Source organism: Plecotus auritus (assembly GCF_963455305.1).
Source record: "Plecotus auritus genome assembly, chromosome: 1".
NCBI lineage: Eukaryota > Metazoa > Chordata > Mammalia > Chiroptera > Vespertilionidae > Plecotus > Plecotus auritus.
In genome coordinates, this window is record NC_137770.1 from 157,873,073 (window position 1) to 157,886,718 (window position 13,646).

The 13,646-nt window shown below is 41.8% G+C and overlaps 1 protein-coding gene across 1 annotated transcript in view; it reads left to right on the forward strand.

The window, feature by feature from the left end:
- Window positions 1-513: 513 nt before the first annotated feature.
- Window positions 514-13,646, forward strand: part of ITIH5 (inter-alpha-trypsin inhibitor heavy chain 5) — a 100,193-nt gene continuing 87,060 nt past the window's right edge. Inside the window, exon 1 of the mRNA XM_080679157.1 lies at window positions 514-728. Coding sequence (XP_080535283.1) covers window positions 639-728 — 90 coding nt within the window. The 5' untranslated portion in view covers window positions 514-638. The remainder of the gene's footprint in view (window positions 729-13,646) is intronic.

Below are 13,646 nucleotides of genomic sequence, written 5' to 3' on the forward strand. Positions count from 1 at the left end.
CTAAGCATCAGTGCCTGAGGCCAAGAGGAATGTACTGTTCTCCAGGCGGAGGGAAGAAGGACTGCTGTTGTCTTTAGTCCAGCGGGTGGGGGGCGGTGGGAATTGTAACAGGGGGGCAGGTGCAGAGGGGGCGGGAAGCAGCGATATCTATAGCAGATGAGGGAGGTGGGCTACGGTGGTCAGTCCGGCCCTTCCCGTATCCTCCTGCAGAAAAGAAGCGAGTCCATGAAGAAGCATTTCGCACTTTGCAGGAAACGAAGAGTTGTGGGGTGGGGGTGTCACGGGCGCTGGAAGGAGAGGGCTGCGAAGAAGTCAAGGGAAGGAGTCGGGGCGAGCTCCCGGGGCCCAAGAGTTAGGGGGCCGGGCTGAAGGCGGACGGGGTGGGCGAGTTGTGCTTGCTGCTGGCCAGCCTGCAGGGTCTCCTCCCTGGAGCAGAGGGGGCGCCGCCTGGATGGACCCGGGGATGCGCGGGGCGGGCCGGGGGCGTGGCGCGCGGGTGGCGGGGCTGAGGTTGGCTGGGGCGCAGGGAGGCAGGGCCGTGCGCCTCTGCTGCCAGAGTCCGGGCGCTGTCCCCTGGGCGCGTCCGCTGCCGGATCCCCACGCAGTTCCCTGCACAAGTCCCACGGGCGAGTGCTGCCATGCTCCTGCTGCTGGCGCTGTGCTGGGGGCTGCCGCTCTGTGCGGGGTCGCTGGGAGAGGCGCGGAGCTGGGGTGACACTTCGGAGCAAGTAAGTGGAAATCTGGGGGAACCCAGGGAGGGCCCTGGGCGCGGGCTGTTGTCCCTTCCCACTGCCTCCTTTGGGCGCGTGGCTGCTGGACAGGATCCTTTGACCAGTCCTGGACGCCACGAAGGGAGGGACCACCCCATATCCTGGACATTGTCCCCCCCCCCCCTTTTCTTCTTCGTTCCCCAACCTTCTGCGAGGGAGCTTCTCTATCTATTGGTGACTTGCGCAAGAGCCTGGACAGGGAAGTTTCCTGCAGAACTGTGCCTGCGACTTCAGGGGCCTGCGGAACCAAATCTCCTTGGTTCCTGTTATCTGCGCACATTTCTGCTAGTTTTTTGTTGCCATTTCTGAGCCAGAGTCCTAAGTTAACTAATGACAAGGATCTTCTTTAAGAGGCTCTGTGGGGTAGTGTGGCTGTTATTGCTGCTCCTAGCTGTTCAGAGAGAAAGCCCAATCCAGGGAAAATTCCAAGCTCCCGGATGCCTCCGCGTTTCTGATGTGAAAACCGGGAGAACACGACATCCCAGTAGGTGGCCGGGGACCAGCAACCAAAGGGTCTCAAGTCTCCTGGTTACTATTCTGTGCACCTGCCATGTTTGCGTTTAAATGGCCTAACCTCACAGGTGGATACAACTTGAAACCGTGAAACCTCAAATAGTGACTGATGAACAGGAAAGCTTTTTGAAAAAATATAAAACAAGTTCATATGAGTATCAGTGTAAAGACCTTACAAGGAGAAATGGCTCCGTCCCAAGCAGACAGTGCATATCTACACCTCCTGGTGCTGTTTACACATATAGCACTTAAAACTTTAAGTTGTTTCGTGTGAAGCATGTTTTCACATGATGGGCGAAAGAGATACGTAGGCATATTCCTCCTCCCCCTTTTCTAGCACCTTGGTTTGCAGAGCAGATCCAGATGGAATCTGCCTAAACATCAGATGATTACGTTCATGTGGACTCTGCCTCCTGGATGTGCTTCCTGAAAAGTGGAAGAAATGGTCATTCTCTTGTAGGGTTGTCAGGAGAAATAACCCATAAAAATCCCTGGAGTCTGTGCATGGAGTAGGGAAAGTGCAGGCTGTGGTTCCAGAGAGAAAGGCTGGTCTTGGCCATTTATAGTTGTGTGGCCTGGACAAGTGGTTTAATTCCCTGCCTCTTCTTTCTTTCCTGTTGATCACAGCAGGGAGTAGATCTCCTTTTGAGAATACTCCAAAGTATTGAGCTGCTGATCTGTGTAAAGGTATACAGTGGGCACTTAATAAATGGTAATGTTTTAGTAAGTGGTTAAGGGAGTGGGCTTGGTTCCAGGCTGCTTGGATTTGATTCCTGAGTCTGTCACTTACCAGCTCTAGGACACTAGGCACCTTACTTGGGGCCTCAATTTCCAATTCTGTAAAGTGTAGGAAAGAATAGGGTGGTAAGGATTGAATAGCTGGTAGACTTAAAGTGCTTGGAACAATGTCAGAACTTAATGCTGGCACTGGCTGGTAGGCTTGGGCAGCTGAAGTGCTGAGGAAAGGAATTTAGGGTAAAGATCTTAACATGTTTTCTGGGAGGATGGAGGAAGGAGAGTGTGGGAAGAACTGAAACAAAGATTCTGTTTATGAACTAGGAGGAGGGATTAAAGCTCTAACATCTGCAAGTCCCAGTAGGCTTTTACCACTCTAAACTCTCCCGCATAACATAACATGGGTTTAGTGATTTCATGCTGTCTTCAAGCCATGGTCCTATTCATTCATCTTGATAATGACTCAGAAAACACACACCAAGATATAGGGTCCTGTGAAAATTAGCAATTTTATCTATCACTGCTCTACTAAAATATTTATTTGATATTTATTTATTGTTATATAGGATTTAAGAGCATGGGCTCCAGAATCAGACTTTCTGAGTGTTAACATCTGAGCTATGATTTCCCCATCTTTAGAATGTGGATGATGAAGTGACTTATTAAAAAGGATTTTGAAAATTGATAGAATTAATAGTTTACTTAAAACTGAGAACAATACCTAAAAATGTAGTGTGTGCTCTATTCTCAGAATTGTGGTCTTCAAAACTATAGGTAAATTCAAATTCCCACCCACCCACACCCGCTGCACTAAATTCAATTTGTCTTATATAACTGTGTGTGTGTATATATATATATATATATAATATATATATTATATATGTATATAATATATATATATATTATATATATATATATTTGTCAAAAATAACTGGATATTAAATGGCATTGCAATTTCTAAGAAGTTTTCTTATTTGTCATTTACCTTTAATTGGAGGTATTATGGTAACACTTTGGATTCAGATTCTTTTCTCACTTTCCCTCCATCTCATCTGTAAACAATATTACCCATAGTAGGACTACTGTGAGCAGTGTTTTTCAAACTTTGGTGTGCAAAAAGACACTCTATTCACATTTCTGAGACCTCCCCTCCCATCAGTTTGGGTGGGGCCTAGATGATCTTGATGCTGGTGATCTGTGGATCACACTTAGAATAATGCTGCTTTCAGAAATTAATATTAAAATAGAAGTCTCTTGTATAAAATCAGCCTGCTACAAATTTATCTGTTTTCTAAGTTTCAAATTGATATAGTTTCTTTAAATAAGGATAACGCTATATTCCATTTATTACAAAAGCAATTTTTAATTTATAAAATAACAATCATTAATTATTAAAGGTCCATACTATCCCAGAAAGTTTGCTAGGAGCTCTATGTAAAAATAATAAAAAGCAATTAAATATATGATTAAAGAGCATTCCAAGTGGAGCCAGACTGCCTGTGTTCAAATCAGTATTGGCTGTGTGTTCTTGGGCAAGAAACTTAAGCTCTCTGAGTCTTAGTTTCATCATCTGCAAGCCAGAGTTGTTAATAGTTTTTACCCGTCGACAGGAGTAAATATAAGTTTTGAGAGAGGAGTAAAGTTTACACAATTTGCAGGGCCCTCTTAAAGCAAAAAATATCAATGCATGACTACAAATTAGGTGCTAAAGTGAACATTTATTTAGGATGTTAAGTAAGTCACAGCACATGAGACAGCTGACAAGCTGACAAACACCACAAGTATCACTCACTGATGAGGGACTGTGCCAGTGAGGGGTCCTGAAACTTATATTTTATTAGCTTCTAAATAAAATATTAAATATAAATAGTAAACCCACTTCTGCTCTTACGACTGTTGTGAGGATTAAATGAATTAATTCAGGCAAAGCACTTGCCTTTAGTCATAGTCACTGTTTTTAGTACTTATCTACAGCCTGGTTAAGTACCCGCCCGCCCCCTTGCAGGGAGAGTGTCAGTGTGCTACTTAACCAGGGGAAGCATGGAAATCCAGCCAGAGGAGTGACATCCCAAGTTTCTGTGTGCACAGCGAGAGCCGAGTACAGGTGTGCTGATACCAAAGGCAGCTCTCAGTGACTCCTCCAAAGAGCAAGCCACTTTCATATTGACAAGCTCCTGTAACTTGTTTCAATGCAATTTTTATTTGTAGTCAGTCGTTGGCAAATAGATAGTGTTTATTTTTTTTCTTTCTATATATATATATTTTTTATTAAGGTATTATATGTGTACATATCTTACCATTGCCCACCCCACCCCACTCCCATACATGCCCTCACCCCCCAATGTTTTGCATCCGTTGGTTACTCTTATATACATGCATATAAGTCCTTCAGTTGATCTCTTATTTCCCCCACCTCTCCCTAACCTTACCGCTGTAATTTGACAGTCTGTTTGATGCTTTACTGCCTCTGTATCTATCTTTTTGTTCATCAGTTTATAATGTTTTTCATTATCCCCAAATGAGTGAGATCATGTGGTATTTTTCTTTCATTGACTGGCTTATTTCACTTAGCATAATGTTCTCTAATTCCATCCAGGTGCCTACAAATGGTAGTAATTCCTTCTTTTTTATGGTAGCATAGTATTCCATTGTGTAGATGTACCATAGTTTTCTGATCCAGTCATCTGCTGACGGGCACTTAGGCTGTTTCCAAATCTTAGCTATGGTAAATTGTGCTGCTATGAACATAGGGGTGCATATATCCTTTCTGATTGGTATTTCTAGTTTCTTAGGATATATTCCCAGGAGTGGGATTACTGGGTCAAATGGGAGTTCCATTTTCAGTTTTTTGAGGAAACTCCATACTGTTCTCCACAGTGGCTGCACCAGTCTGCATTTCCACCAGCAGTGCACGAGGGTTCCTTTTTCTCCGCATCCTCGCCAACACTTGTTGTTTGTTGATTTGTTGATGATAGCCATTCTGACAGGTGTGAGATGGTATCACATTGTCGTTTTGATTTGCATCTCTTGGATAATTAGTGACTTTGAGCATGTTTTCATGTGTCTCTTGGCCTTCCTTCTGTCTTCTTTCGAAAAGATTCTATTTAGGTCTGTTGCCCATTTTTTTATTGGATCATTTATCTTCCTTTTATTAAGTTGTATAAGCTGCCTGTAGATGTTGGAGATTAAACCTTTATCAGTGATAACATTTGCAAATATGTTCTCCCATACAGTGGGGTTTCTTATTGTTTTGTAGGTGGTTTCTTTTGCTGTGCAAAAGCTTTTTATTTTGATGTAGTCCCATTTGTTTATTTTCTCTTTGACTTCCATTGCCCTAGGGGCAGTATCAGTGAAAAAGTTCTTTTGGCATATGTCTGAGATTTTGCTGCCTGTGGATTCCTCTAGTATTTTTATGGTTTCCCGTCTTATATTTAAGTCCTGTAACCATTTTGAGTTTATTTTTGTGTATGGTGTAAGTTGGTGATCTACTTTCATTTTTTTGCATGTATCTGTCCAATTTTCCCAACACCATTTATTGAAGAGACTGTCTTGACTGCATTGTATGCTCATGCCTCCTTTGTCAAATATTAATTGAGCATAGGGGTTTGGGTCGATATCTGGATTCTCTATTCTGTTCCATTGATCTATATGTCTGTTCTTGTGCCAGTACCAGGCTGTTTTGAGGACAGTGGCTTTGTAATACAGCTTGAAATCTGGTATTGAGATCCCTCCTACTTTATTCTTCTTTCTCAGGATTGCTGTGGCTATTCGGGGTCTTTTTTTATTCCAGATGAATTTTTGGAGAGTTCTTTCTAGGTCTGTGAAATATGCCGTTGGTATTTTAATGGGGAGTGCATTGAATCTATAGATTGCTTTGGGTAGTATGGACATTTTAATGATGTTGATTCTACCAATCCATGAACATGGTATGTTCTTCCGTCTGTTTACATCTTCCTCTATCTCTTTTTTCAGTGTCCTGTAGTTTTCCGCATATAGGTCTTTTACCTCCTTCATTAGGTTTATTCCTAAGTATCTTAATTTTTTTGGTGTGATGGAAAATGGGATTGCTTTTTTAGTCTCTCTTTCTGTAAGTTCACTGTTGGTGTATAGAAATGCCATAGATTTCTTGGCGTTAATTTTGTATCCTGCTACATTGCCGAATTCATTTATTAAGTCTGTTAGTTTTTTGATGGAGTCTTTCAGGTTTTTTATGTACAATAAAAATCATGTCATCTGCAAATAAGGACAGCTTTACTTCTTCTTTTCCAATTTGGATGCCTTTTATTTCTTCTTCTTGTCTAATTGCAGTGGCTAATACTTCCAGTACTATGTCAAACAGGAGTGGTGAGAGTGGGCATCCCTGTCTTGTTCCTGTTCTTAGGGGAAATGGTTTTAGTTTTTGCCCATTGAGTATGATGTTAGCTGTGGGTTTATCATATATAGCTTTTATTATGTTGAGGTATGATCCTTCTATTCCCACCTTGTTGAGAGTTTTTATCAAGAAAGGGTGTTGGATTTTGTCAAATGCTTTTTCTGCATCAATTGATATGACTATGTGATTTTTATCTCTCAATTTGTTTATGTGATGTATCACATTTATTGATGTGCGGATATTGTACCATCCTTGCATTCCTGGCATAAACCCTACTTGGTCATGGTGTATGATCTTCCTGATGTAGTGCTGGATCCAATTTGCTAGAATGTTGTTGAGGATTTTGGCATCTACATTCATGAGGGATATTGGCCTGTAATTCTCCTTCATTGTGTTGTCTTTATCTGGTTTTGGTATTAGGGTGATGCTGGCTTCATAGAAGGAGCTTGGAGGTGTTCCTTCCTCTTGAATTTTTTGGAATAGTCTGAGGAGGATAGGTTTTAGTTCTTCTTTGAATGTTTGGTAAAACTCTCCTGTGAAGCCGTCTGGCCCCGGGCTTTTGTTTGCCGGAAGCTCTTTGATGACTGCTTCAATTTCTTCCATAGTTACTGGCATGTTGAGCTGTTTAGATTCTTCCTGATTAAGTTTTGGAAGGTTATATTTTTCTAGGAATATGTCCATTTCCTCCAGGTTGTCCAGTTTGTTGGAATAGAGTTGTTTGTAGTATTTTTTAACAATCCTTTGTATTTCGGCGGGATCTGTTGTTATTTCACCTCTTTCATTTCTGATTTTGTTTATTTGGGTCCTCTCTCTTTGCTTCTTGGTGAGCCTGGCTAGAGGTTCATCAATCTTGTGTATCCTTTCAAAGAACCAGCTCTTGGTTTTGTTGATCTTTTGTATTGTTTCTTTGGTCTCTATGTCGTTTATCTCTGCTCTGATCTTTATTATTTCCTTCCTTCTGCTTACACTGGGCTTTTCTTGTTGCTCTTTTTCTAACTCTTTGAGTTGTTGGGTTAGGTATTTTATTACCATTGTTTCTTGTTTTTTGCAGTAGGCTTGTAGAGCTATGAACTTCCCTCTCAAGACTGCTTTCGCTGTGTCCCATAGATTTTGGATTGTAGTGTTTTCATTGTCATTTGTTGCCATGATGTTTTTTATTTCTTCTTTGATCTCTCTGATAACCCAGTCATGGTTTAATAGCATGCTGTTTAGTCTCCATGTGTTTGATTTCTTTGGGTTGTTTTTATTGTAGTTGATTTCCAGTTTTATGCCACTGTGGTCTGAGAAGATGCTTGATATGATTTCTATCTTCTTGAATTTGAAGAGACTTTGCCTATGTCCCAACATATGGTCTATCTTTGAAAATGACCTATGTGCACATGAGAAGAATGTATATTCTGTGGCTTTGGGGTGAAATGTTCTGAAGATGTCAATTAATTCCATCTGGTCTAGTGAGTCATTTAGGATTGATGTTTCTTTGCTGATTTTTTGTTTAGAGGATGTGTCAAATGGTGATAGTGGGGTATTAAAGTCTCCTACTATGATTGTATTGCTGTCAATCTCTCCCTTCATATCCTCCAGGAGTTTTTTTTATGTATTTGGGTGCTCCTGTATTGGGTGCATATATGTTTACCAGAGTTATTTCTTCTTGTTGGATTGTTCCCTTTAGTATTATGAAGTGGCCTTCCTTATCTCTTGTTATGACCTTCACTTTGAGATCTAATTTGTCAGATATAAGTATTGCTACCCCAGCTTTTTTTTCAGTTCCATTTGCCTGGAAAACCTTTTTCCATCCCTTCACCCTCAGTCTGTGTGTGTCTTTTTTTCTAAGGTGGGTTTCTTGTAGACAGCAGATATATGGGTCTTGTTTTTTTATCCAATCCGTTATCCTATGTCTTTTGATTGGGGCATTTAATCCATTTACATTTAAAGTTATTATTGATAGGTACTTATTTGTCGCCATTCCTATTCTTTACCCCTGTGTTACTTCTTCGCTTCCTATTTCTTTCCTTTTTTTTTTTTTTTACAGCAGACCCTTTAGCATTTCTTGCATTGCTGGTTTGGTGGTAATAAATTCCCTTAGTCCTTTTTTGTCTGTGAAGCTCCTGATTTCACCTTCAATTTTGATTGACAGCCTTGCTGGGTACAGTATTCTTGGATTCAGACCCTTCCTTTGCATGACTTTTTATATTTCATTCCATTCCCTTCTGGCCTGATGAGTTTCTGTTGAGAAATCAGTTGCTGGTCTGATGGGGGTTCTTTTGTATGTAACTTTCTGTCTCTCTCTTGCCGCTTTTAAGATTCTTTGTTGTTGGTGTTTGCCAATTTAATTATAATGTGCCTTGGCGTCGGTCTTTTAGGGTTCATTTTGCTTGGGACTCAGTGAGCTTCTTGGATTTGTGTGGGTTTTTTCTTCCCTATATCAGGGAAATTTTCTGTCATTATTTCCTCAAATAGGTTTTCTATTCCTTGCTCAGCTTCCTTTCCTTCTGGAACCCCTATTATGCGGATGTTGTTTTGTTTCGTGTTGTCCCAAAGTTCCCTTAGGCTCTCCTCCTGCCTTTTAATTTTTTTTTCTAGAAGTTGCTCTACTTGGTTATTTTTTCCCATCTTGTCTTCTAGCTCACTGATGCGGTCCTCTGCTTCTTCTAGTCTACTCTTGATGCTTTCTATTGAGTTCTTTTCAGCAGCGATGTCATTTTTCATTTCTTCTTGGTTCTTCTTCATTTCCTCTTGGTTCTTGCTCATATTGTCGAATTTGTCTTCCATTCTTTTCAGCCACCTTATGAACATTTCTGTGAATTCTTTCTCTGGAAGGTTGCTTGCCTCCATCTCGTTTACTTCCTTTTCTGGTGATGCCTGCTTTTCTTTCATATGCGGGCTGTTTCTTTGTCTCCCCATGGTCTCTCTTCTCTGGGTGTCTGGTTATGTAGTTCTCTCTCTCCTGCGTCAATTTAAAGGCACAAAATACAGCACTACCAGGTACAACACACAAGGCGCTGAACAGAAATGTATTCACGATATTAATAACCTCCAATAAAGGTGACCACCAGAGAAAGGCAAATTAGGGGATAGGAGAGAAAGAAGAAGAGGAAAAAGAAAGAAAGAAAAAAAAGGAGTGTCAAAATGAAATTGGGAAAAGGGAAAGAAAAAAAAATAAAAAAAAAGTAAGAGAGACAAGAAAGAGACTAAGAGAGAAAGGGGAACAGACTATATATATTGGGGATAAAACTCCAATAGAACAATCACTAATCCCAGCAAATGCCAGCAACAAGTACCTGGGGATTAATACAAACTACAACACCAACTAATATTGAGTGAGGCAAGGGAAAGCTGAAGCACAAAACAAACAAAAAAATAAACAAAAGAAGAATAAGCAAAACAATATCACAAAAAAGCATAAAAATTAGATATAATCTACATTCAAGCGAACGACAACAAAAGGACAGAGAGAAAAACAAGTTTTTGGATAGTTAAGACAGTGAAGAGAGAGGTGTGTATGGACTTGGAGCAGGGGATTGGAGATTAGATATGTAAGTAGGGTGAAATTTTAACAAAGGGGTAAACAGAAAGAATAGGGAAAATCTAAAGCAGGAAAGGGGTAAGATAAACAGGACACCGAAAAGGGGAAGGTTAGGAAGAGAGTGATGGTATAAAGGTAGAGTTGAGATAGAGTAAAATGATGCTAAAGGAAAGATAAAAATAGAATGTAGAACCCTAATCCCAAAATAAAATGAAGAGAAAATAAAATGACACACAAAAAAAAGATAAAATAGCAGTAGTAATAATACGGATTGAAAATAATAATGTAATAATTAAAAAGGTAAAATAAAGTGATGAAAAAAGAAAAAAAAAGTTAGTTTCTTGAGTAAAAGATGCAAAAAATGAAAATAAAAAAAATAAAAAAATAAAAAATAAAAATAAAATGTGGAGTAGTGAAGGTCATTCACTTCCTCTGTTGTTCTGTTTGGCATGCCTGTTTCTCAGTCCGGACAGTATTGCAGTTCCCTGCGTTCCACTGCTCTTCAGTGTTGTAAGCCAGTCCTGATTTTAAGCAGGCGGTGTGTCTTAATTTCTCGTATTCCTTTATTTTTGATTACACAAGAGTCAATTTGTGATTCAGCCCCTGGGTGGCAGTATTTCTGGATTGACTTCCGGGTCTATCTATGGCCTCTCTAGGCAGTGTTATAGTCTTCTTTCCCTGTGGCATTCACTACCGGTTTGTGGGAGTGGGCTGCCTCAGAACTGACTCTCCGATGGTCACTTCCCGCTCCGATCCCCAGGTTCCAGAAAAACAACTTTCCCCTGCAGTCTCCCAGGGTGTCCCCAACTGGGTGATCCTATGTATTGGGCTTAGTAATCAGAAGCAAGAATTTCAAGAGGAAAAAGCCCAAGTGTGCGAAGTCCGGGGCTGCGTGTAAGCCTAGGCGCCCGGGGAATTCCGGGGCTGCGCGTAAGTCTAGGCAGCCAGCACACCCTTGAAATTCTTAGGGTGTCCCTGCACTTCAGATCAAAATTGGTTGCTTTTTAGAGAGCTCTTCTGTTAGCAGCTCTGAGGACCCCTTTCCACATTCACAGATCACGCCAGCCCCAACAGCCACGGATTTTTCTAGGCACAGACTTCCCTGGTCCTCCAGCTCCCGCAAAACGCGCGTTCCTCTCTTCCACCGGGACCAGAGACCTCACCTTATCCAGGCGAAATCTGACCTTTCCGTGGTGGAGTGTAGAGGTCCTCTGAACCCGTGTGTTTGTACCAATTGGGGAGCGGTGTTCTGGGGCTCGGAGCTGTTCCGTGGGTGCCGCAGTTGTGGATTCTTAGGCTTCTGATAAGCTCCACTTTCCAGATCAAGATGGCGCAGACTCCGAGTCCAAGCCCGCAGCTCCGGGAGGGGACCCAGCCGCAGTTGGTGCTGCCAGGTCAGGGGAACCCCGTCTAGCAGTCCACACCTTCTTCTGGGGTTCAGCTGTCCCCCAACTTGCCAACAAACACTCCTTGTGCGACCCTCAGCTGTTCTTTCTTTCTGATCTGGGACAAGGCTCGGAACACGTCCGTCTATTCCGCCGCCATTATTCCCTCTCTAGATAGTGTTTAATATATGCTTGTGGGACCATATCGATTGGGGTGAAACATTTCTAATTCCCTTAATTAAGAATTTCTGGAGTTTTAATTTTTCACAGTCTCTCACTCAGAACCAAACCACTTTGCATTTGGGAAAACACAGAAAATAAGACAACTGTTTTTTTTTTTTCTTTTTGTTTTTTAAAACTCTTTGAAAATTAAGTCAGTAGAAGATTGTGTGAACTCCAGACCACTCAGTAATGTCTTCTTTATGTGCATGGGTGGGATTGTTGAAATAAGGTGTAGAGTTGAATGGGGAAGGTGGATATTGTGGGAGAGATTCCAGAGATCTGCTCACTACCAAACCAGCATAGCGTATTTCTCTGAGGAGGGTAGAAGTGTGTGTGTGTGTGTGTGTGTGTGTGTGTGTGTGTGTGTCGGGGGGGGGGGGAGGAGGGATGGGGGCAGAGGTCCTAAGAATCAGGTGATGACTTGTAGTGACTTCTTGTTCCTAACTAGCCCTCTTCCCAGAGCCTAGATCTCAACCACTAAGCAGTCTTGCTTACCGTGCATCAGAGTTCCACTGGAGGACCCAGCAAATCCTTTTTAAAATATATATATTTGTATTGATTTTAGAGAGGAAAGGAGAGGGAGAGAGAGATGGAAACATCAATGATGAAAGAGAATCATGGATCGGCTGCCTCCTGGGATTGAGCCTGCAACTCGGGCATGTGCCCTGACCAGGAATTGAACTATGACCTCCTGGTTCATAGGTTGATGCTCAACCACTGAGCCACGCCAGCTGCATCCAGCAAACTTTTGTATTTAAAGAACAGCAGAGTCTATTTAAGAAGATGGGACCAAGAGATGGAGACTTGAATTCTCTGAGGAAGGACAGGGATCCTGAACCTCCTCATTATTTTCCTACAAGCAAGGTCCATGTCTCTTGTTTTTCACAGTCAAAAGAAACAATGACTTGCTTAAGGCTAGTTGATTTTTTTTTTAAGTTGCCTGGAAATTGTTTGGAATTTTAGCCCCAAAATGAAGTTTCTTCTTTCATTACTGAGATTTTAGGCATCCCAAATTGCAAATGCTTAATAACTAAACAACCTGCAGCAACATTACTCTAAAGGAAGAAAACTTTTGTGTAAGTGATATAGAATTACCCACCTGGGGATCTTCTCAGGGGAACGGTCCTCAGCCCAGGTGGTCGATGGCATCTCCAGTGCCTTTCCAACCTGAAGCCTTTGGTTTTGTGACAGATCCTATAACACATCTCTGAGGCAACCGACTCCTGGGTTCCTGGGTCTTGGTTTCAGGATTTTTTAATGACCTCAGATGTTGGGGCCAACTGGTAGATGAATTCTCAGTACAGAACCCTCGGGCAACTCATGACCAATCACTTGATGGTGTGTGGCTGAGCCAAGTGCAGTGTCTCTTGGCTCTGTATGGGACCCAGAGTCACAGACACAGTGACACAAAGGTGAAAGGCGAGAATCCTGCTCTGATGTCTCCGTCAATCGGGGTCTTTATTGCATCCACACCAAAAGGCAATGCATATGGTCTATGTTTTCAGAGTCTCTTTCACCACGGGTAGAATTAGGCTTCACTGCTCTCCTCTCTTCCCCTGCTCTTTCCCATTTATGGATTTTTCAGGATATTTCTCTTCTCTTCTATTTGTGATCCAACACTGTGATGGATCCTGGGAAAAAAATAAATCTCTGTTAACCAACTTATAAACATTTAAGCAGTGCCAGCTATTTTTGACCTATAGTTGGGCTAACTAATGATGGGCTAGATGGGGGAGATTGTAAACTCTATATTTACATTCCTGTGCAAAGGAAATCTTCAGCCACCCTTCTACCTCCTGGTAGTGAATTCTACTTGGTCCATATGAGTTGAAGAGGCAGTGGCAGACCTTTGAAACTGACCATTTTTCACATAGTTTCTGTATTGAACCTGATTCTCTTAAATTCTTCCTTCCCTTTCATCCCACCTCAACAGACATCCTACACAACTAGTTGTAGCCACACCTTCATCACAAAGTCTCTCATGGTCGCTCAAGAACATAGTACATTCTCTTTTCCATTTCCTTTTTTTTATTAATTTTTTTTAAGAGAGAGAGAGGCATGGAGAGGGAAAGAAAGATAGAAATATCCACGTTTGACCGGCTGCCTCCTGCACACCCCCTACTGGG